This window comes from Bos grunniens, chromosome 25 (assembly GCF_055505025.1).
Source record: "Bos grunniens cultivar Pamir isolate PY7600 chromosome 25, Bosgru_T2T1.0, whole genome shotgun sequence".
Lineage (NCBI taxonomy): Eukaryota > Metazoa > Chordata > Mammalia > Artiodactyla > Bovidae > Bos > Bos grunniens.
This window is the reverse complement of record NC_141189.1, coordinates 17522214-17547443: the sequence shown is the minus strand read 5'-3', so window position 1 is coordinate 17547443 and position 25230 is coordinate 17522214. Positions and strand designations below refer to the sequence as shown.

The window sequence follows — 25230 nt, the reverse complement described above, 5'->3', positions numbered from 1 at the left end:
CAGTGCTTCTGGAATGCACCATGCTGCTGCTGCTGCTAAGTTGCTTCAGTCGTGTCCGACTCTGTGCGACCCCATAGACGGCAGCCCACCAGGCTCCCCCATCCCTGGGATTCTCCAGGCAAGAACACCGGAGTGGGTTGCCATTTCCATCTCCAATGCATGAAAGCGAAAACTGAAAGAGAAGTCGCTCAGTCGTGTCCGACTCTTAACGACCCCATGGACTGCAGCCTACCAGGCTCCTCCGTCCATGGGATTTTCCAGGCAAGAGTACTGGAGTGGGGTGCCATTGCCTTCTCCAGGAATGCACCATGGATAGATTCAATTCATCCCAGGGCAATATTTGTATTTTCAGAAAGGCCTTTCATGGTGGGGTAGGGATGGACTTTCAAATGAACGCAAGTGAAGAGATTAGTTCATTAACAACCTATGTACCCTTCTCCAGCTTCAATAGTTATCTACATTCTGCCATTTTTGTTTCCTCTCTTCCCCTAACATTTAAAAAGAAATTGTAGGTATCATATCATTTCACTCATAATTTTTTGCGTGCATCTCTAACAGATAAGAAGTTTGTTTTTATATCATCCCGATGCTGCTATCATATCTGACAATCATTCATTATTATGCTTCAGTACCCAGTCCACATTCAAATATCCCTAACTGCCTAATTTTTAATAGTTAATTTGGCCACACCATGTGGCATGCAGGATCTTAGTTCCCTGACCAGGGATCGAACCCTCGGCCCCTGCTGTGGAAGAGTCTTAGTCGCTCAGGCATGTCTGACTCTTTGCAGCCCCAAGGACTATAGCCTGTCAGGTTCCTCTGTCCGTGGAATTCTCCAGGCAAGAATACTGGAGTTGGTATAGCCGTTCTCTTCTCTAGGGCATTCTTCCTGACCCAGGTATCAAACCCAGGTCTCCTGCATTGCAGGCGGATTCTTTACCACCTGAGCCACCAGGGCAGTAGAAGGGTGGAGTCTTAACCACTGGACACCAAGGAAGTCCCAACAGTTGATTCGTTTGGATCAGGATACAAACCAAGGCCAAACATGGCAATGGCTTTGAAGTCAAAGATGTGACCTTCGTTTGGGCAACTGAGTCAGTGTAGCCTGATGGCTCCGCCACATGGTAGGGTCTGGGCACCTCTGGCCTGGGGAGCACCCTCAGGCCTGGCGAGCATTCGTGTGTGTGCACGCTAAGTCACTTCATCATGTCTGACTCCTTGCAACCCCATGGACTGTAGCCCACCAGACTCCTCTGCCCATGAGATTCTTCAGGCAAGAATACGGGAGTGGGTTGCCATGCCCTTCTCCAGGGAATCTTCCCGACCCAGGGATTGAACCTGCATCTCTTAAGTCTCCTGCATTGGCAGGCAGGTTCTTTACCACTAGTGCCATCTGGGAAGCCCTTGGGGACCATGATGGCATCTTAATAGGGTGGCTGGGAGGAAGGGCACTGACCCAGATGCGCAAGCGCCTTCCTTAGGTGTTGACCTTGGGCTTGGTCTGGGCCACTGTCAACTGCTAGAGGGTGCTGTCTGGTGGGTGAGCTGCAGCCTCTAAAGCCTGTGTGCAGAGTCCATGCTCGGGAAGGTAAGGCATGGTCACCTTGAGAGGTCCAGGAAGCTCAGGTTTGAAGCAGGCCCCCAGCCAGCAGAGGACAGAGAGGTGAGCAGAGAATTCCACCTTGAGAGAGGGGGCCCCACAAGGTGTTCAGGCTCCAACCAGAAGGTTGGAATTCAGAGGCAAACTGTACTCCCAGCAGGAATGAGAATACAGATGCAGAACAGGGGTAGAAGCTGAGGCCTGTATCTCTGTACTGCACAGACCAGGGGACGAGCTGCTTCTGGGACCAGACAGGTGTCTAAGCAGAGAGGGCTGTTCACCCATGTGCAGGGGCCAGCCTAGGGCAGCAAGACAAATCCCAGACCCCCTAGAGGGTAGAGCTCTCCTCTCCCACCTCCTGCCTGCCTTGGCCAGGACTGACTTAGTAGCTGAATCTGTTGATTAAAATTCTCAGTCCCAACACTAGTGTTATCAGCCAGGATTCTTTTGGTAACAAAAGACAAGAAAACCCAATTAAATCCAGCTTAAGGACAAAAAGGCGTTCTTTGGCCCATGTTATAGGACAGTATGAGTTGGCCGCCTTCAGGCATGGCAGGATCCAGGAGTTCACATGATGCCATCAGGAATCTCCTCCCTCTGTGTTGGCATCATTCTCCGGTTCCAAGTGGTGGCCCCGTTGACATTGCTCTTGATTTCAGGAGTGCTTGCAGAAAGCCCCAGGTCTATGACCCCCTGACCAGGCCTGGGTTGCGAGTTGGAGCGAGGCCTACATTATCCACATGAAGTAAGGTCAAGGGAAGGGTGGATTCCCAATGAAAAATTGAGGTGCTGGCTAAGGAGGGAAAATCACCAGGGAAAGTACAAAATGAGACCCAGACTAGGTCCTTTTCTTTCCCTCTAAGATCGTGGAAGTCACCTGCCGGTGAACATACTCATCAGCTCCCAGATCTAAACCTACCCCAAGGCTTAATTTCTGAACCAAGCTTCTCTCCTGGCCACGAGATGCTTTTCTTCAGCATTTCTGCCCAGCCGTGTACTGAAGCCCTTGCTTTGGTACCCCAACCCCAGACCCCTCAGCCCCACTCCAGGCTCTGCTTCCTTTTGCTGTCTGCAGCAGCACTTGACTCCCACCTTTGAATCCTCCGCTCCCCCTGTGCCCCTCCCTGCCAGTCATCTTTAGGTCCTACCGTTTCCACTGCCCTAATCTGCCTCCTTCCAAGTCCAACTCCTCCTTCCCCTGCTGCCTGCTGTCTCCTCCATCTCCCGCTCGGCTCACTCATCTGCTCGGTCCCTCTGTCTCATCGACAGAGCCATATCGATTGCCCCAGACGTTGTGCTGGGGCCAGGAATCAGACATGCTGTCTGCCCCTGTGAGCTCTTGCCCAGGCAGGTGGGCCAGGGGCACCCCTGCAAACCACAGTTCGGTGGGACCAGGACAGTGGCGGGGGTGAGCTGAGGGCCTAGCTGCTACAGAGTGCTTCAGGGGAGTGACCACAGTCCCCGGCCAGCATGTGCTGCCCCAGACATCCTGGGAAGAGGCTGTGCCCCGGTGGACCAAAGGCAGCTCACAGATTGCAGCTGGCTCACACTGTGTTTTCAAAATTCTTTGGGTTTTATGTGTGTGTGTGTGTGTGTTTTAAATTATTTATTTATTTGGATGCATTGAGTCTGAGTTGAGGCGCTTGGGCTTCTCTCCAGCTGTAGTATGCAGGCTTAGTTGCCCTGCAGCCTGTGGGATCGACCAGGGATTGAACCCACATCCCCTGCGTTGGAATGCAGACTCTCAACCACAGGACCACCAGTGAAAGTGAAAGTCCCTCAGTCATATCCGATTCTTTGTGACCCGTGGACTATACAGTCCACGGAATTCTCCAGGCCACAATACTGGAGTGGGTAGCCTTTCCCTTCTCCAGGGGATCTTCCAAACTCAGGGATCAAACCCAGGTCTCCCACATTGCAGGCAGATTCTTTACCAGCTGAGCCACAAGGGAAGCCCAAGAATACTGGAGGGGGTAGCCTATCCCTTCTCCAGGGGATCCTCCTGACCCAGGAATCAAACTGGGGTCTCTTGCATTGCAGGCTAATTCTTTACCAACTGAGCTATCAGGGAAGCCCACAGGACCACCAGGGAAGTCCCCAAAGTTTTTTGAATCAATTCAGTTCAGTTCAGTTCACTCAGTCATCTCTGACTCTTTGCAACCCCATGGACTGCAGCATGTTAGGCTTCCCTGTCCATCACCAACTCCCAGCACTTTCTTCAAACTCATGTCCATCGAGTTGGTGACGCCATCCAACCATCTCATCCTCTGTCATCCCCTTCTCTTCCTGTTTTCAATCTTTCCCAGCATTAGGGTCTTTTCCAGTGAGTCAGTTCTTTGCATCAGGTGGTCAAAGGATTGGAGGTTCAGCTTCAGCATCAGTCCTTTCAATGGATCTTCAGGATTGATTTCCTTTAAGATTGACTGGTTTGATCTCCTTGCTGTCCAGGGGACTCTCAAGAGTCTTCCCCAACACCACAGTTGAAAAGCATCAATTCTTTGGTGCTCAGCCTTCTTTCTGGTCCAACTTTCACATCCCTAGGTGACTACTGGAAAAACCATAGCTTTGACTGGACGGACCTTTGTTGGTAAAGTAATGTCTCTGCTTTTTTTTTTTTTTAATTACTAACATTTAAAAATTGGTGAGTTTCCATGAAAAATAGGGACCTTTAACTAGAAGATCTGGTGACATCAGGTCACATCCACTCCTGGGAGCTTTGATGGAGCTGAGTCGGGGTGCGGCAGTCGCCATCACTCTCATGCGTGTCCCCGACACAGTGGCACCGTGGTCCTGACACCACACCACCCCTCCCACTTGACATGTTTCCGTGGGCCCTGCACAAATGTGCCTCCTCCGCTCTCAGAAAGCGGGCTCTCTGGTGCGTCCATCCTTACGGAAACTCCATCCCCTCTGGTCCCCGGGGAACTCTTCTCTCCTCTGTGACTTTGCTCCTGCCCTGCCCAGCACGTGGAATGCGTAGCCAGTCTTATTACAAACCTTGTCTTTGGAAACTTTGAAGTTCTACTTAAGTCCCTCTTCACCCACCAGCCTCCCGCACACCCCCAGCCTGCCCCAGGCCCCTGCTGGTGGTCTTAGCCGCCCCTTCTGGGCACCAGATTTCGTGCTTCCCTAGGGTATCTGTCAGTTTCCTGAGCCTCCCATGTCTCAGACAAACAGGTGCCCCTGGCCAAATGTATCCTACAGGAGTGCTCCATTTGGCGCTCACGACATTGCACAGCTTGTGAAACATTTGACAACGTGGAAAGCTGGCTTCTGATGAGTGGTGGTATTCCCTCTGTAATGTCTGCCGGCTGGAGCCCAGTGACTCCTGCAGCCTCTAGACTTGTAGGCAGGCGCTTCCCGGTTCCTGTCCCCCAACGTGGGCGGTGCTGTAAGCATTTGAGTCTGTGACCCCTAATTATTTAGGCTTTTGTGAACTTCTCAAGGAGAGGAGCCCCACTTTCCTCTTTTGTGTGTCACACAGGCCAGGATCCTGAGAGGCCCCCGTGTGGTCCATGCTGAGTTGGATAAAACTGTAAGAATTGCCAGCTAGGGCCCGAGCCCAGATCAAGGGGAATCTTTTTTTTTTTTTAATTAAAATATAGTTGATTTACAATATTGTGTTCATTTCAGGTGTACAACAAAGTGATTCAGTTATGTATTAATATATATGTGTGTGTGTGTATGTATTATGTATGAGTATATATAGATGGGCTTCCCAAGTGCTACTAGTGGTAAAGAATCTGCCAGTTCAGGAGACACAGAGACTTGGGTTTGATTGCTGGCTCCGGAAGATCCCCTGGAGTAGGAAATGGCAACCCGCTCCAAGATTCTTGCCTGGAAATTTTCATGGACAGAGGAGCCTGGTGGGCTGGAGTCCTTGGGTTTGCAAAGAGTCGGACACGACTGAGTGACTGAATACGCACACATGTATATGGATACATACATATATCCATACATATATGCACACACACACATATAGATAGATAAATAGATAGATTCCTTTTCACATTCTTTCCCCTTAAAGGTTATTGCAAAATATTGAGTATCATTACCCATAACCAACAGAAGGTCATTGTTGGTTATCTATTTTATGTGAAACTGAAAGATGTGTCTTGACTCTTTGGGACCCCCTGGGCTATACAGTCCATGGAATTCTCCAGGCCAGAATACTGGAGTGGGTAGCCTCTCCTTTCTCCAGGGGATCTTCCCAACCAAAGGATTGAACCCAAGTCTCCCACCTTACAGGCCTATTCTTTACCAGCTGAGCCACAAGGGCAGCCCAAGAATACTGGAGTGGGTAGCCTATCCCTTCTCCATCAGATTCTTCCCAACCCAGGAATCGAATCAGGGTCTCCTGCATTGCAGGAAGATTCTTTACCAACTGAGCTATCAGAGAAGCCCTTATATAGTAGTATGTATCTATTAATCCCAACTCAAGGAGTATTGACCTAAGTTAGCGAGAGTAATTCTAGGCCCCATCCTAGAATGAATGGGGTTCTCCTGAACCTGCTGCCAACCTGCGGCAGGAAGAGGGGGTCACTGCACCCAGCCTTAGGGAAGCAGGGGGTCTCTGGCCACCCTACCCCTGAGCAGCCAGTATCAGCGGGTATAGCCGTCCAGGCAGTAGGTTGGGTACAAGACAAAGATGGCAGCTTCTTGAGCGTGTATAATGTGCCAGGCGGCATTCAAAGGACTTTACATACATCAGCTCATTTATTCCAAACTGCAGTGAGATGAGTACTATGGTGGTCAGCTCTATCCTACAGATGGGGAAACTGAGGCGCAGAACAGCTTGCTGGTGGTCACATGACTCCCAGGCAGTCTGGTGCCCATCACCTGGCCCTGCCTTTCAATAGAGGGGCACTGTGGTCCCCGGTGAGCCAGGACCTGCCTAGGGCAGCTATCCCTGCACTGGCTCCATCCTGCCAGATGGCCTAAATTTTTAAGAGAAGCCAAAAATGCACATTGTTATGTGAACACTCTCAGTTTTTGGACAGCATCAGCTGGTTCTGAACATTTAACTCCTCTGTGGGCCGAACCAGCCCAGGGTCAGCCACAGGGGCTCCAGTTAGTGACCCCATCTGTCACATCCCATCCCCGTCCTTCCTCCTCTGTGACTTTGGGCGGGGGCGGGGGAAGGGGTCAGTCATTGGCTCCCAGCCTGGCTTGTAGTAGGTTATCTGCAGCTTGTAAAGTGTCACATGCCCCACCATCTTCATCAAGTTACTGTGTCACAAAGAAGGGTTTTCATCGGTCTTCCACCCAAGGGACAGACGAAAGGTCATTGAGATCTCATCCCCAATAAAGCATTCTAGTTCAGGTGCTCCAGGAGGGAGCAGCTTTAGTTCTCAGAGCCCGGTCTTAAGATAGATAGGAATAGGCCCGTTTCCCCGTCCTCAAAGGCCTCCATCCAGGCGAGGACAGGTTTGCCTGTGGGCCCACAAGGTCATTGGCGCGGGGGTCCCGGTGCACACTCAGCTCTGAGCCCAGAGGAGGACCCTCGACCCAACCTAAGGAGGCAGGCGGGGCAGGTGGGGAAGGCCAGGGGCTTCCCAGAGGAGTCAGCTCCCGAGCCGGGTCCTGAAGCCTGCATGATGGCTGTCTGGGGGGCAGCGGCTCACCCCCCAAAGGCCCCCATCCCCAGAAAGCCTCGCAATCATCCCTCAGCCCCTTGGCCCCTTCTGTTCGGGACCCAGCACTCCTGGGCAAAGAGAGCGGTGAAGGATGGAAGCTCGTCTTCTCCCTGTGCATCGGGGCCAGCCCGGGCGCCCAGCAGGAGACAGAACAGCTGTCTGGGGGGCTGCCTGGGCTGTGCACGAGTGAGGTCCAGCGGCACACAGCTGGCTTGGCTCCACTTGTGCCCCCATACCAGTGAAGGCTTTGCCTTAAAGCTGCAGTCTCCAACCTTTTTGGCACCAGGGACCAGTTTCCTGGAAAACAGTTTTTCCACAGACTGGGGGTCGGGGGGTGGGGCTAGGTTTCAGGATGATTCAAACTCATTACAGGTATTGTGCACTTTATTTCTATTATTATTAACATCAGCTCCACCTCAGATCATCAGGCATTAGATCCCAGAGGTGGCAGACCCCGGCAGTGGACCCTCCCTGGCATCCAGCAAGTGGGCCTAGCCAACGCTCTGCTCCAAATGATTTCCTTCCGGCTTTGCTGCCTGTGCCCAGGGCCAGGTATCAGTCTCTAGGCAAAGTGTGTTGTGAGCACAAGAGCCCCCGCCTCTGCTAGGCTTGTTGTCATGATGAAACCAATCCGCCATCAATCTTCCCTGAGCAATTCGTGTGCTCATTGGAAGAGACATGTCATTCGACCCCAGGGCCAAGGAGGGATGTGGCCTTACCGAGTCAATTCAATCACTTAGATCAAAATGATATTAATATTGTTGGGTTCAAATGCATTACAGTTCCAGCGTGATTGGTTCTGGGCAGCTGGAAAGAAGGGTAAAGCCCTTTTTTGGACAAGGAACGGTGCTCCCCTCCACCACGTGCCAGTCACAGAGTTTCAGTGTCCTTTTGAAGATGCATTGCAAAAGGGGTTTGAGGCAGCATCAACAAAGGGCATAGCAATAACTCTAGTTAAACGAGGAAGAAAATGTGAGCACCAAGGGACAAGTACACACACACACACACACACACACACACACAAATGATTCTCGAGGGTGAGGTCATCCGCAGAACGGAATTTCACCTGGAATTCTTGGAAGCCAAGGCAAAGGAGGAAATAGGACTAGAGCCCTCTAGTTGGAAGGAGGAAGCAGGCTCGTTCTTTAGCAACAAGAGAATTTTCCCCTGGATTTATTCCCAAAGGCACCCTTCGTCCAGAGCTTCACTGAGGGGATGCCGACGAGTACAGACCTGCAAAATCTCAACCCCGTCTTCCCCACGACTCAGAAGTGTATCTCAGATGGCTTCCGACCACGTGCTTGAGCTGTGGTGGCTGCATCAATATGTACATAAATACATAGGAAAAGTCTGCAAGGATAGGAGCGTGGGCACGCCCCCTCCCCCCCGCCAGCACCCACTTCGATTGCCTCTGGGGAGTGAGGAGGAGTCAGGATGGGAGTGTGAGACTCTTGGTCCATGAGGACTAATTGAAAAATAGTAGGAGCTTAGAGTGCACCCAAAGCAAGTGATTCTGCCAGTGGCCAGGCAGGCACAACCGAGACCAAGGCCTTCTCCAGGTCTGGCTTGACCCAGAGAGAGATGGCAGTAGGAGATTGGGGTGCCAGCGAGAGTGGCTGTCTGTGCACCAGCTGTGTGACCTCAGGAAGGCTGAGCCTCAGTTTCTTCATCTGTCAGATGGGCCCTAATGCCCACCCTGAAGTTGTTTGAAGGACAGCATGGGACAATGTGTGTGGCTTTCATGTTTCACACTTGGCATCTCCAGATGCTGTTCCCCACCCGGGATCCCACCCTGGTGTTGCTTGGGTCAGATTCACCTACAGATATGGCTTGTTTGACCTGGAGGGTGTTGGAACTTTGGCAGATTTAAACAGCATCAGGCAGGGGGTATGAGCCTCTCAGTTCCCCAGGACCCCCACCACTCCCGCTGGCCTCAAACCTAACCTTCTCTCTCCTACCTGTCCAGTCCTGTGAGCACTGGTGGTCACAGCCTGCCCCAGCCTGCTCCCCACTCTCTATCCCCACTCAGCCAGGCTTCTTTTTATTTTATGTATTTATTTGGCTGCCTTGGGTCTTAGCTGTGACATGCAGGATCTTCACTGCCTCACGTGGGATCTTTCGTTGTGGCCCACAGGCTCCCTAGTTGCGGCCATCAGCTTAGTAGTTGCAACACACAGGCTTAGTTTTGACATGCAAGAGCTTAGCTCCCCAACCAGGGACTGAACCCATGTCCCCTGCATTGCAAGGTGGATTCCTAACCCTTGGACCACCAAGGAAGTCCCTCGGCCAGGCTTCTTGGAGAGAGCTGAGATCAGGAGGGGCTCTAGATGGTGCGCAGATGGTCAGCGAGCCCATTGTGGAGACCAGGCATCTCCTGATGGGATCCAGGATACCCACCTCGTGACTGTGGGACTGAAAAGCGTGCTCCCCACCCCCTCCCCCCACCTCTTTCAGTGACAGCGTGTCTTCTCCAGATGTTTGCACGGCGGTAATTTTGCAGAACTACTCACTGGAAGCTGCCCGGGCTGTCCTTCTCCAGTAGCTATTTCCTGATTAATTCACAGCACGCGCTTGCTCTGCGCCTCCGCTAAACAGAGAACACATCCATATAAACATGTAAAAGGGTGCTCTGAGAATCGACTTTTCTGACAGGCAGCAAATAGCAGCCTGCCATCCCGCAACTGGACGATTGAAGCCGGGTTCCTGTCGTCTAACGGTTCTCATCCCAAATTGCTCCGGAAACCTTCAGAACAGTAGCTCAGTGAGCTACGAATTTAGTTAGAGCTTCCCTGCCCGGCTTTCAGGAAGGCAAAAGGGGGGAAATGAGTCTACATGGACACATCTGGGAGTCTCCGATCTCACATCCCAAGAGTAGATCAGAAGGCAAAGCAAGACGGAACACGGTCTGGGGTTGAAACCAACAGGCTGCCATTTTTCTGATCAGGTTTGTTCTCTGAGGATTGTTAGCAGCGCTATCCGGGGAGAAGAGTGGCTGTGTTGATTCGTTTGTAATTCCAAAATGATGGCCGAGCAAAAACTGTGTGCCAGGTGCTTGTTGGGCCCTTGGATGAGACTGGTAGCACCTCTGCTGTCTCAGAGCTGGTTTATTTACTTTTTAATTGTGGTCTTCGTTGCGGCGAGGGCTTTTCTCCAGTTGTGGCAAGCAGGGGCTCCTCTCTAGTTGTGGTGGCTTCTGTCGTTGTGGTCAGTGGGCTCAAGGGTGTGTGGGCTTCAGGAGTTGCAGCTCTCAGGCTCTAAAGCACAGACTCTGTAGTTGTAGCATACGGGCATAGTTGCTTCACGATATGTGGGGTCTTCCTGGGTCAGGGATTGAGCCCATGTCTCCTGCATTGGCAGGCGGATTCTTTACCACTGAGCCACCAGGGAAGCCCTGGAGCTTAAGTTTGAGTGTGTGTGGGCATGCTCAGTCATGGCCAACTCTTTGCAACCCCATGGATTGTTTGGCACCAGGCTCCTCTGCCCACGGGATTTCCCAGGCAAGAATACTGGAGTGAGTTGCCATTCCTTCCTGACCTAGGGATCAAGCTCGGTCTCCTGGCTTGCAGGCAGATTTTTTTTTTTACCACTTGAGCCATCAGGGCAACCCTAACTTTGAGTGGGGGAGACAATAAATAAATTAGAAAGCTGATGAACAAGACCATGTCACAGACAGGAAGAAAATAATACAGGACCATGGGCTAGAAAGGGGATTGGATGGGGTGGGGCCTGCTTTAGGGAGAGCAGCAACATCTCTTTGAAGACAAGGAGGAGCCAGCCTTGCAGGTCTCTGGGACAGAATGTGCCAGACAGTTGCCCAGGTCCTGAGGTGGCCTTGAGCTCCACAGAATCACGGAGCAGCAATTGGAGTCGTGTGTTGGGAGGAGGAAAGGAAGGGGAGAGAGAGGTCATCATGGGACCAGATCACACAGGCTATGTTGACTCCTGAAGGGAGCTGGCATTTATTCTCAGAGTGATAGGAAATTGTGGCGTGGTTTTAAGCAGCGGCTGCCATGATCTGATTTGTTTTTGTCGTTGCTGTTTTGTTCTGTTTTCTGGACATACCACACAGCCTGTGGAATCCTAGATCCCTGACCAGGAATTGAACCCGGGACCCCTGCAGTGGAAGTGCAGAGTCCTAACCACTGGACCACTAGGGAATCCCCTAGTGATTTAAGTTGCTTTTTAAGAAGGACTGGCTGCAGAAAATGAAATGTGTGTGCTGGGGTGGGTTGGGGGCGGGTGTGTGACAGTGCAGAGTGGAAACACAGAGACCAATTAGGGGGCTACAGTTGTTGTCTTTGGGAGAGATGGTGGTGGCCCGGGCTAGGAGGCAGTGGCCACCCGGGAAGAAGAGGTCAGATTAGGGAGGGCTTTGGGAGGTGGAGCCATGGGAGCTTCTGATGGATTGGATATGTGTGTGAAAGAGCAAGAGGGCTCAAGGACTCCTAGTCTGGGGCAGTTGGTTGAATGAAGGAACCATTTTTAAGATGGATGAAGATGAGGTTTGGGAAAAGTAAACTGATCATTCTGTTTGGGGCATGTTAAGGTTGAGATGCTTGTTAGATATGCAGGAGGAGTAGTCACGTGGTCACTGGGGTCGGATAGAGAGGCCAGAATTGGAGATTAGAACAGTCAGGAGTCCAGTGTCCAAACAGCACTGTTTACATTAGCCAAGACACGGAAGCAACCTAAATGTCCATTTACAGAGACTGGATTTAAAAATATATATATATATATATATCAGATCAGATCAGTTGCTCAGTCGTGTCCGACTCTTTGTGACCCCATGAATCGCAGCACACCAGGCCTCCCTGTCCCTCACCAACTCCCGGAGTTCACTTAGACTCATGTCCATCGAGTCAGTGATGCCATCCAGCCATCTCATCCTCTGTCGTCCCCTTCTCCTCTTGCGCCCAATCCCTCCCAGCATCAGAGTCTTTTCCAATGAGTCAACTCTTCGCATAAGGTGGCCAAAGTACTGGAGTTTCAGCTTTAGCATCATTCCTTCCAAAGAAATCCCAGGGCTGATCTCCTTCAGAATGGACTGGTTGGATCTCCTTGCAGTCCAAGGGACTCTCAAGAGTCTTCAACACCACAGTTCAAAAGCATCAATTCTTCAGCGCTCAGCCTTCTTCACAGTCCAACTCTCACATCCATATATATATATGTCATATATATATCAAATGATATATATGTCATATACACACACACACACACACACAATGGCAACCCACTCCAGTGTTCTTGCCTGAAGAATTCCATGAACAGAGGAGCCTGACAGGCTACAGTCCATGGGGTCGCAGGAGTCTGACACGACTTAGCAACTAAACCACCACACTCACAAGGGAATACTACTCAGCCATAAATAGAATGAAATAATGCTGTTTGCAGCCATATGGATGGACTTAGAGATTATCATACTAAGTGAAGTGAAACCTTTGTTGTGCTTTACTCGCTTAGTCATGACTGACTCTTTTGTGATCCCATGGGCTGTAGCGCCCAGGCTCCTCTGTCCATGGGATTTTCTGGGCAAAATTATTGGAGTGGATTGCCATTTCCTCCTCCAAGGGATCTTCCCAACTCAACGATTGAACCCATGTCTCCACGTCTCCTGCAGTGCAGGCGGATTCTTTATTGCTGAGCCACTGGGGAAGCCCAAAGTAAAGTCAAGAGAAAGACAAACATCATATGGTATCACTTACGTAGAATCTAAAAAGTGATACAAATGCATTTATTCATCAAACAGAAACAGACTCATGAACATAGAGAACAAACTTGTGGTTACCAAAGGGGAAAGGGAGTGGGAAAGGATGAATTAGGAGTTTGGGATTAACGGGTACAAACTGCTATATATAACATGGATAAACAACAAGGACCCACTGTATAGCACAGAGAACTATATTTACTATTTTGCAATAAAACATAATGCAAAAGAATCTGGAAAAGATATATACATATATAAGTGAATCACTTTGCTGTACACCTGAAACCAATACAACATTGTAAATCAACTATACTCCAGTAAAATAAATTAAATAGTTGGGAGTCACCAACGCGAGGATGAAATTTAGGGCCTTGGGGCTGAGTGGGACCACCTAGTGAGACAACACAGGAAAATCAGGAGGCCCGGGACCTGCCCAGCCAGTCAAGGAGCAGCCGGGAGCCTGGGCTGCTGTGAGAACAGGAAGCAGGGGGATGACCTGCCTAAGGACTGAGAACTTCCCAGTGTGTCTGGTCACCTGCTGGACCCTAAGACGGGTTGTCCAAACCAGGGCACCCTTGGGAGTGGAAGGAGGGCCCTGTGAGTGATAGACCAGGACAAGAATCAATCGGAATCATCCAGACAACAAGGATGATTGTTATCATCCCAGTTACTGGCAGCCTTGGCAGAGTGGGTTCATGCGGAGGGGAGGAGGCAAAGGCTGACTGAGGGAGGTGCAGCCTCCCAGAGTCTGCTGTGAAGGTGGATGAACAGACAGACTGTGGGGTACCCCAGAATAGACTGCTGCTCCTCAGCAATAAGAAGGTATAAAACTCTTCACGTCGGCAACATGGATGAATCTCGGAGATATTATGCTGGGGGAAAGAAACCAGACCCCCAGGCCCCATGGAGGTCATAGTGTGTGAGTCCTTTTGTATAAAAATTCTAGAAAATGCAAACTAATCTGTAGTGACAGAAGGCTGGTGGGTGGTTGCCTAGGGGTGGGGTGGGAGGGATTACGAAGGGGTATGAGGAAGCCTTCAGGTAATGATCGTGGGTGTATATGTGTTAAAACTTAAGTTGTATTTGTTGTTCAGTTGCTAAGTTGTGTCCAACTCTTTGCGACCCCGTGGACTGCAGCGTTCCAGGCTTCCCTGTCCTTCACTATCTCCCGGATCTTGCTGAAACTTATGTCTATTAAGTCGATGAAGCCATCCAACCATCTCATCCTCTGTCGTCCCCTTCTCCTCCTGCCCTTTGTCTTTCCCGGCATCCGGGTCTTTTCCAGTGAGTCAGCTCTTCGCATCAGGTGGCCAAAGTATTGGAGCTTCAGCTTCAGCATCAGTCCTTCCAATGAATATTCAGGGTTGGTTTCCTTTAGGATTGACTGGTTTGGTCTCCTTGCTGCCTAAGTTGTATGCTTTACTATTTATTTTTAATTGAAGTATAGTTGATTTACAGTGTTGTTTTAGTTTCAGATGTAAAGCACAGTGGTTCAAATATATATATATATATATATATATATATATATATATATACATATATACATATAAAAGATTATATATGTTTATACCCTTTTACAGATTCTTTTCACTTACAGGTTATTACAAAATATTGAATGTAGTCCTCTGTGCTTTAAGTAGATCCTTGTTGGTTATCTATTTTATATATAGTTGTGTGTATCTGTTAATCTCAAGCTCTGAATTTATCCTTCCATCGCTCCTTTCCCATTTGGTAAATGTAAGTTTGTCTTCTCCGTCTATGGGTCTGTTTCTGTTTTGCAAATAAGTTTATGTGTTCTTTTTTTTTAGATTCCACATGTAGGTGATATCATATGATATTTCTCTTTCTCTGTCTTACTTCACTTTGTATAATATTCTCTAGGTTCATCCATGTTGCTGCAAATGGCATTACTTCATTCTTTTTTTATGACTAATATTCCATTATATATATACTTCTAGCACATCTTCTTTATCCATTAAGTTGTACACTTTAAATATATCCAGTTTACTGTATGAGGTAGGTATTACATTCCTCAAGAAAGCTGTTTATTAAAACTGTTTTTGTGTAAAAAAGAATGACCAAATAGGGCAGTAGTAGAAGGTGTGGTTCGATTTTAAGCGTGAAGCGTTGTTGCCTGATGTGGGGCACACGTGCGAGGAGAGGGGGAGAGAGAAGACCAGGCAGGGACCCTCTTGTGAAGGTCATTTTGTGTCATGCTGAAAGTGAAAGTTGCTCAGTTGTGTCTGACTCTTTGCGACCCATGGACTATACAGTCCACGGAATTCTCCAGGCCAGAATACTGGAGTGGGTAGCCTTTCCCTTCTCCGGGTGATCTTCCCAACCCAGGATCGAACCCAGGTCTCCCGCACTTCAGGTGGTTACCAGGGGTTCAGAGTTCATCTCACGTGCCTGTCATCCTTCAGCTTCTGTGTGCAAAGAAACCATCCAGATTATCCGTCACAAATGAAGTGCCCACACTGCATCCTCTGGGCTCCCCTCTGATTGCAGCCACAGTGAGTTGAGACAGTTTCTGGGCGTGCCAACTGGGCACCACCCCCAGTGCCTCCAGGCTGTCAGCCTTGCTGCTTGGGTCCTTTCCCCAAAGCCACCAGAGGGCTCAGCCTGTGGACGTGGCAGGGCATCAGTGCCCCCTGGGGCAGCCGTCAACCGCAGGGAAGGGGGTCAGTGGATAAATGTCCAACCCCCCACCTTTGGAGGGACATTTCTGAGATTCTTTCTGCAGGTTGCTTACAGTGTCCTAGCTGGAGGGAGCCCCAGTTGCCCACAGCAGTGACCAGCCCGAAAACCTTTTTGCAGTCTCACCTGCCCTACCTGACTCTCCCTCAAAGGAGCAGCTGCCCATAAGCTACCTGCACTCAAATCCTTGTCTCAGGCTCTGCTTTCAGAGCCCCCAAAATACGGCCCCTCTGGGACCTAGAACGCCTGCATTTCATGTGCCTGCCCAGCTTTTCTGGTGCAGGAGGCCCAGAACCCGTACTTTAAGGAACTATAGGCGGCGAAAACACATGAAGGATTTCACAAAGGGACGTTATGGGGCCAGATCCAGCTCTTGTAGGAAATTAACTCTGGTGGCAATGTGAAGCTGAGGATGAAGGAGCAAGAGACAGGAAGCAGGCAGACCAATTAGCAGGCTATTACCCATGTCCCAGCAGGAGGTAATGATGACGAAGATGGCAACAGAGGAGCCTCTTTGTGAAAGGCCTTTGATTTATAGCGTATGGAACCCTTTGCACCGAAATGAGATAGAGCCTGATTTAACAGCCCTAGTGCTGTGGTCTCAGAAAGCTCACGTTTTTAGCATCCCACATTTCTCTTTTTCATCTGCTACTTTTTTTTTTTTTGGCTTCACTGGGTTTTCATTGATGCACAGTGGACTTTCTCTAGTTGTGGCAAGTGGGGGTGACTCTCTAGTTGTGGTGTGTGGGCTTCTCATTGCAGTGGCTTCCCTTGATGCAGAGCACAGGCTCTAGGCAGACAGGCTTCAGTCGTTGTCCACATGGCTTAGTTGCCCCACCATATATGGAATCGTCCCAGATTGGGGATCAAACCCGTGACCCCGGCACTGGCAGGCAGCATCTTAAACAGTGGACCACCAGGGAAGTCCCTCATCAGCTGCTTTCAAAACTTGATACATTGGTGCAATGCCACGCACCTTCATTTTGTGAAATTTTATGTTTTTAGGACTTTGACATCGGGGCTAAGAACGTGAAGCTTTATGTCAACAAAAAACTCATCTTTGACGGCAAGTTAGACAAAGGAGGTGGGGAGGCCCCACAGAGCATCCTGGTGGGGCTGCAGGATGAGAGGATGGAAGAGAGCCATGCTGCCCTCTTGGAAGAAAGCAGAGGTGTCCGCAAGACGCCCGGAACCGAGGGGGACGAGGAACTCCATGCCAGTCACTCGCAGCCAGCTGGAGCAGGAGAGGATGTGAAGGTTTCTTCACAAGGAAATTTATTTGTTGGAAGGATGAATTCTCCCGACAGCGTGAAAGACAGTTTGTCCCAGTTAGAGGAGGAGCTCAGCAATTTAGCCGCCCCATCCTCGACAGGGGGCGAGCCCAGGGGTCCTCCCCACTGCCCCTCTGTGGAGTGCCCTCCTCCTCCTGACCAGGAGCTCTCACTGCTCCAACAGCTGGAAAACCTCACGGGCAGAAAAGTCTCTGAGCCACCAGGGAAAACCCCATCCTGGTTACAACCTTCTCCCGCGGGGAAAGGCAGGAAGCCAGGAGGCCCGAAGTTGAAACCCCTCTGGCTGAGTCCAGAGAAGCCGCTGGACTGGAGAGACGAGCTTCCGTCAGACGATGTCATTGGCGAGGGGCCTGGAGGATCCAAGGCCAGGGATAAAGGCTCCAGACGTGAGCAAGGGCGGGTGAATAGCTGGAATGTCATCACCGCTGAGAGAGCTCAGAGGACGACCCCCAAAGTCCACGGTGATGACTTTGACATCTTTAACCAGCCCCCCCACAGGGAGCAGCCTGCCAGCGGGAGGAGGGGCCTGAGGAGGGATGCTGTCGGCCTCAGTCATGGTGACAGCCAGCCAGCCAGCAGAGGTAAGTTCCAGAATCCATCTGACTCACTGGGTCTATCTCACTGGAGCCAGGGGCGCTAACTGGCATGAAGCTGTATTACTCCCTGGACCTCAGTTCCCCCACCTGCAAAACAGGAAGGTTCTTGTCAACCGAGGGTCACAGATTCCCTGTCTCAGGGCCACAGGGGTAGTAGCAGTGAGTGAAGAGGGTAAGGCACACTTCGCCTGTGAAACCCACAGGCGTGTTTGTCACTGGCTCCAAGATACATTCCTTTGTCCATTTTTCTTGCCGACCGTGGCTTTTCCAATCTAGTCTGTTATCTAACCTCTGATAGAGACTTTTGGTCTCTAATTACCTCACTTTATTCTTAACTGTACTGTTAGGAAAATAATGCAAGTGTGATGATAAATAGCAATTGATTCTTGCCTGGGAGTTGGAAGGACTATAGGGAGTGGTGAGGACTGTGGCAAACTGGAGAGCACAGACCCATATAAAGGGGGCTTTTTGGCATTCAGAAATACAAGCCCAGGGCTTCCCTGGTGGTCCAGTGGTTGAGAATCTGCCTTGTCATGCAAGGGACATGGGTTCGATTCCCGGTCAGGGAACTAAGATCCCACATGACACAGAGCAACAGGCCCATGGGCTACAATGAAAGATCTCACATAATGCAACTAAGACTGAAGGCAGCCAAATAAATAAATATTAAAAGAAAAAGAAATACAAGGCCCTTGGGCCAGATCTCCCTTTTCCTTTTATCAAGATAAATCAAAATTGTAGAATATTCTTATTTTTCAACATTGACCACTGATAGAGATTATTTTTAAAACCACTGTTTGGGTCCAAACAAAAAAAAAAAATCCATATCTGGTAGCAGGATTCACCTGTTTTGTGAACTTTGCAGTAGATTATCTCTAAGAGATCTGAAAGGAGATGGGTTTGCACTGAATATTTGCACTCAGATTTGGCTACCAGGACAAAATGTCGCAGAGCAACACAAGTCAAACCACTTGAATTCAGACTCAGCTACTTGTAGACCTGAGACTTCTCGCCTGGGTCCTGTAGAGCTGGATACTTCCACTTTCTGAGCCTCAGCATCTTCATTTGTGAAATGGGAATGAACCCCCACAACTGGCCCTCCCCGCACAGCATTGTGAGAAATGAATGAGATGATGGCTTCAAAATAGTGACCAGAGCCTGGCATGTGGAACGTGCTCCAGAAGTGAGGGCCATTATTTCAACCCTAGCTTCTATATCCTTTATTGTCCACAAAGCTCCTGGACCTACCGACACAGGGTTCACCTCGAGATCCTCTGGGTTTATCCCCACTCTGTACCACACAGAAGCACAAGCCTGAAATCAAACATTTATCCTGGTTCCCCACTGCCAACCCAAACTGTGGGCAAGTTCTGAAATCCCTCTGAGCCTCCATTTCCTCATGTGGAAGGAGGCAGATAATACCCAACTCATGGTGGGCTAGAAGCTGGGAGGATCAAATGCGATCATACAGGGGCAGCATTTGGCACTGAATCTGGCACATAAGAACACCCAGCAGATGTTCGATGCTGCTGTTTATTATTGTCGTTGTCAGCGGCGGCGGCAGCATCCACACTCTGTGATGCAGCAGCAGCGGCATGGGATGGTGGTTTAGCTATATGCAAAGCCCATGCATATACTTTTAGTGAATTACATTAGCACCCACACCATTCTTGTCTAGTGGACAGACCCCAAAGGTCTGCATTTAGCCAGAGTTACACTTAGAAATGTGGAGAGTTTGTGGTCTCTTTCAGACCCTCGATGTCACTTGGGGCAGAGCAGTTCCCTCAGACTCTTGAGTGCCTTTCCACGGTGAGAGATGGCTCCCTTCTCCCAGACAGAGCTTCTGTTTCTGACTCCCCAGCCTTACAGACTGTGCTGCCCGCCCCACCAAGACTTAACCCTGAGACTGTGTATCAGAGAGGAGAGCAGAGTGGAAGAAAAGGACTCTTTAGGGGCAGGGGCCATATGTTATTTGTGTTGGGATCCCTAGGACCTCGGGTTTCCTAGGTAGCACTAAAGGTAAAGAACCCACCTGCCAATGCAGGAGGCATAATGAGACTGGGGTTCAATCCCTGGGTCGAGAAGATCCCCTGGAGGAGGGCATGGCAATACACTCTGGTATTCTTGCCTGGAGAATCACATGGACAGAGGAGCTTGGTGAGCTCTTCTCCAGGGTGTCACAAAGAGTTGGACACGACTGAAACAACTTAGCACACACACACCCCGGGACCCAGGTGCCTGACTCATGGTGGGTCTCCTGCAGTGTGTGGGAGGAATGATGGAAAGAAAGAACTGCAATGGCTAGATGCATGGCATGTTTGCAGTAAACCAGGCTGGGCATCTAGGCATATTACTCAAACAGGCTCATTTAATTCTCATACCAGCCCCATTTTACAGATAAAGAAAATGTGGAGATCTCCCTGGTGGTCCAGTGGTTAAGAATCCACCCACCAACGCAGAGGACATGGGTTCAATCCCTGCTCTGGGAAGGTTCCACATGTCACAGGGCAACTGAGCCTGTGCACCAAAACTACTAGAGCCTGCGAGTCGAAACAAGAGAAGTCACTGCAATGAGAAGCCCCGCCCTGCAACCAGAGAGTATCCCTCATTCGCCGTTAACTAGAGAAAGCCCATGCACAGCAGTGAAGACCCAGTGCGGCCAAAAATAAATTAATGAATTAAAGAAAGAAAATGTGAGGTCAGAAAGCAGGGTAAGGTGGAAGGTTCAAAATGGTGGCATACGAAGAACCCACTCACTTCCTCCCATGGACGCAACAGAACTACAATTGCATGTGAAATAATTCCCCCTGAAAAGGACCTGAAAGCTGGATGAACAAAGTCTCCACAGGAAAGGGTAAAAGGGCAACATCAAGGTGGGTAAGGGAGGCAGAGAGATGATCTCATTAAGGAAAAAAACACAGCCCAGCCATGACAGTCTGCAGATGCGAGCATTACACAGGTACTGTTACTTTCTCTGGGGATTAAGGAATTTGAGCATTAGGCACCCCGATTCTTGGATCCTGCACATGAGAGATGAGCCCCCAAAACATCTGGCTTTAAAAACCAATGAAGAATACACCCCAAACTATGGAACTGCAGAGAACGGAAAGCTAGCTTTTAAAGGGCTCACTCACAGATTCACTCAACCTGAAAACCAGCACAAAAACGCTGGGTTAAAAAGTGCATGGGCCATAGGTGAATGGGACCCACGTATTAACCTCAGAGCATCTGCTGGACCCATTTTGGATGCTCCCTGGGAACTGAGAAACCGGAGGGAGCCATCTTTGCAATTTCAGGCCACTTTGCTGATCCCAGTGCCTGTGGGTGTCATTTTGGAATTCTCCCTCTAGTCTGAGCACCAGTAAGCACACCCCACTTAGAACTCTACCCACCCCTATACCTCAGCCAGGCCTCACAGCTGACTAGGTGATAAAGCCGGCCCACTAGAACCCAGCAGCCATCGGGCCAGCATTGCTGTCTTTCCAGGGGTTAGCCCTGTCTCCAGTGCATAGCAGCACCCATGACCCCGCCACAACAAGAGCGTGCATGCAACCCATAAGGGGACACCCCTTGAGCACCTGGCTCTGGTTGCCAGGCAGAATTGCATTTCTGAGCCCTGCAGGATATCTCTTACATAAGGCCACTCCTTCAAGGCCAAGAGAGGTAGCCGATTTACCTAACATCTAGAAACAAACACTGAGAATTAGGCAAAATGAGGAAACAGGAATATATTGCTATTGAAAGAACAAGACAAAACTACCAAAAAAGAACTAAACAAAACAAAGATAATAATCTACCTGGTAAAAAGTTCAAAATAATGGTCAGATGATGCTCACAGAAATTGGAAGAAGAATGGACAAACCCAGTGAGAACTTCAACAAAGAGGTAGAAAATGTAAGAAATTATCAAACAGAAAGTATCACTGAACCAAGAAATACACCAGAGGGATTCAATAGCATATTGGATGAGATAGAAGAACAAATCAGCAGGTTGGAAGACACAGCAATAGAACTCACCCAGGGACAGAGCAGCGTAAGAAAAAAAGAATGTTAAAAAATAAAGATATTTTAAGGGAGCTTTGGAACATCAAGAAGAATAACATTCATATTATAGGCTCCCAGAGGAAGAGAAAGGGCATGAAAAATTATTTGAAGGAAAAGTGGCTGAAAACTTCCCTGGGGAAGGAAACAGACATCCAGATCCAGGAAGCCCAGAGAACTCTGAATAAGAGGAACCCGAATAGACACATACTAGCCTGTACACTGCAACCACTGAGCCTGTAGTCCAGTGCCCTCGAGCCACAACCACTGAGCCCATGTTCCCTAGAGCCTGTGCTGGCAACAAGAGACACTGCTGCAGTGAGAAGTCCCTACGCTGCAACTGGAGAAAGCCTGTGCACAGCAACATAAATAAATAGAATTTTTCAAGGAAAGAAAGAAATATGACATACCAAAATCTGTGAGATATAGTAAAAGTGGTTCCAGGAGGGAAGTTCGTGGCACTAAAGGTTTGCCTCAAGAAATAAAAAACCCCAATAAACAACCTAACGTTACACCTAAAGGAACTAGAAAAAGAAGAACAAATGAAGCCCAAAATTAGTAGATGAAGGAAATAATAAAGATCAGAGCAGAAATAAATGAAGTAGAGACTAAAATAAAATAGAAAAAAAATTAGTGAAACTAAGAGCTGATTCTTTGAAAAGACAAATGAAGTTGGGAAACCTTTAGCTAGACTAACCAAGAAAAAAAAAAGAGAGAAAGAGCTCAAATAAATAAAATCAGAAATGAAAGAGAAGTTACAATGAATACCACAGAGATACAAAAGATCATAAGAGACTACTATGAACAGTTAGACACATAAATTGGACAACCTAGAAGAAATGAACAAATTCCTAGAAACAAACAATCTTCTAAGACTGAATCAAAAAATCTTCCAACAAACAAAATCCCAGGACCAGGTAACTTCACTGGTGAAGTCTATAAAACATTCAAAGAAGGTTTAATATCTAGTCTTCTCAAACACTTTAAAAAAACTGAAGAGGAGGGAAAACTTCGAAACATTTTATGAAGTCAGCATTATCCTGATAGCAAAACTAGACAAGTACGCCACAAGAGAAAGGAAGGAAGGAAGGAAGAAAATTACAGTCCAGTATCACTGTTGAATATACATGCAGAAATTCTCAACAAAATATTCTCAAACTGAATCCAACAGTACATTAAAAGGCTCACACACCATGAGTAAGTGGGGTTTTGTGGATCACAACAAACTGTGGAAAATTCTTAAAGAGATGGGAATACCAGACCATCTTACCTGCCTCCTGAGAAATCTGTATGCAGGTCAAGAGGTAACAGTTAGAACTGGACATAGAACAACAAACTGGTTTCAAATAGGGAAAGGAGTATTTCAAGGCTGTATATTGTCACCCTGCTTATTTAACTTATATGAGAGCCCAGAAATAAACCCAAGCCTATATGGACTATTAATCAATGGCAAAGGAGTAAAGATATAGAATGGAGAAAGGACGGTCTCTCCAATAAATAATATTGGGAAAACTGGACAGCCACATGCAAAAGGATAGAACTAGACCACTATATTAAACCATACCCAAAAATTAACTCAAAATGGATTAAAGACCTGATTACAAGACCTGAAACCATAAAATTCCTAGAAGAAAATACAGGCAGTAATCTCAACGACACCAGCCTTAGAGGTGTTTTTGTGGCTCTGACTCCAAAGACAAGAGAAACAAAAGCAAAAATAAATAAATGGGACTACATCAATCAACAAAGCAAAGGAAACCATCATCAAAATGAAAAGGCAGCCTGTTGATGGGAAATGATATCTGCACATCATGTATGTTTTAAGGGGCTAATATCCAGAATATACAAAGGACGCATACAACTCGACAACTCGACAACAAAAAACAGGTTTAAAAGTGGGAAGAGGGCCTAAATAGACATTTTTCCAAAGAAGACATACAGATAACCAACAAGTACATGGAAAGGTGCTCAGTATCACTAATTATCAGGGAACTGCAAATCAAAACCACAAGGAGATACCTCCTTATACCTGTTAGGATGGCTACTATCAACAAGACAAGAGATAACGAATGTTGGAGAGGATGTGGAGAAAAGGGAATTCTTGTATACTGTTGGTGAGACTGTAAATTGGTACAGCCACTATGGCAAACAGTATGGAGATTCCTTAAAATATTAAGAGTAGACTGCTATATGACCCAGCTACGCCACTTCTGGGTACTTATCTGAAGAACATGAAAACAGTAATTTGAAAAGCTATACGCACCCCCATGTTCATTGCAACATTATTTACAAGAGACAAGATATGGGAAAAAAACCTAAGTGTCTGTTGATGAATGAATAAAGATGCGATATGGTACATGTATGCATGGAGTGATATATGTACAATGTAATGTACATGAGTGGACCTTGAGGGTATTATGCTAAGTGAAATAAGTCAGAAAGAGAAAGACAAATACTGATGTCTTCACTCATATGTAGACTCTAATAAACAGAATAAAATAAAAACAAATTCACAGATATGGAAAGCAGACTAGTGGTTACCAGAGTGGAAGGTGTTTGGAGTGTGGGTGAAATGGATGAAGGAGGTCAATTTTATGGTAACAGATGGGAGCTAGATTTATGGTGGTGATCACTTTTTAGTGTATACAGATATTGAACAACCATGCTATACACCTGAAAGTTATATGATTATAAAAAGAAAAGAAAACATGAGGTTTAAGTAATTTTCCCCAGGTCACACAACCAATAAGGGCTGGAGCAAGATTTAAGGCCAGGCAGCCCTGCTGGCTTCAGCAGTGGCTCAGCGGTAAAGAACCTGCCTGCAATGCAGGAGACGACGGACACTCGGGTTCCATCCCTGGGTCAGGAAGATCCCCTGCAGGAGGGCATGGCAACCCACTCCAGTATTCTTGGTGGAAAAATTCCATGGACAGAGGAGCCTTGCGGGCTACAGTCCATGGGGCACAGAGTCAGACATGACTGAAGCGACTGAACATCACACACAGCCTGGCTCCAACATCCATGCTTCGTGCTACTACCCTTCAGCGCCCTGCTTGCTCTGCTGTCATCAGCCACCTGCCCCCAGAAGACTTAGGCAATTCCAAGCCTTCCTGGCAAACAGACCTAGAGAACCGCTGGGAGTTATGAGGTGATGGGCATTTTTGTAACTTGTCCACGATCCGAAGACTTTGTCTCACTTTAATTTCCTTCCAGGCATTTCACTGCTTGGCTCAACACACATTAAGAACTGAGCTCTTGAGATTTCATGCTTGTTAAGCTGGTCGTGCTAAAAAGGAGAGTTGCTTAGAAATTTTAAATTACTCATTACATAGAGCCAAATCCCACAGCCATGCCCTTCAGGAAAGGTTCGGGTCGAGCCCTCCAGCAGTGCTTGTAGAATGAATGACTGCCCAAGTTCCTCCCTGGGGTTGGAATCCTGCTGTCATCATAAGACATAGCCTGGAAATCCTTTTGTCCAACAAAGTATCTCATTGTAAGCACATCTACATTTTGGAAATGTCTTTATCTGGGCTCAGTTAGCTACAGGTGAATGAAATCTCAGCAGTCCAGTTTGAGCATAAGGGGGTGTTATTTGAGAAGCCTCTCACCCTGCAAAGACAGGATGCATCACATGGGATTGAAAGGAGGAGCCAGAAAGCCAGCAG

General features: G+C 48.4%; 1 protein-coding gene and 1 non-coding gene across 14 annotated transcripts in view; one reads left to right on the top strand and one right to left on the bottom strand.

Annotated features, from left to right (window-relative positions):
* KATNIP (katanin interacting protein) overlaps positions 1 to 25230 on the top strand; it is a 229795-nt gene that overhangs the window by 166267 nt on the left and 38298 nt on the right. For all 13 annotated transcript variants that reach the window (XM_086375203.1, XM_086375198.1, XM_086375204.1 and 10 more), the window contains one exon: positions 16643 to 17510. In XM_086375203.1, the coding sequence (XP_086231329.1) occupies positions 16643 to 17510 (868 nt within the window). The remainder of the gene's footprint in view (positions 1 to 16642; positions 17511 to 25230) is intronic.
* On the bottom strand, positions 11321 to 11393 carry TRNAG-UCC (transfer RNA glycine (anticodon UCC)). The gene has a single exon. It is a non-coding gene; the product is annotated as a tRNA-Gly (tRNA).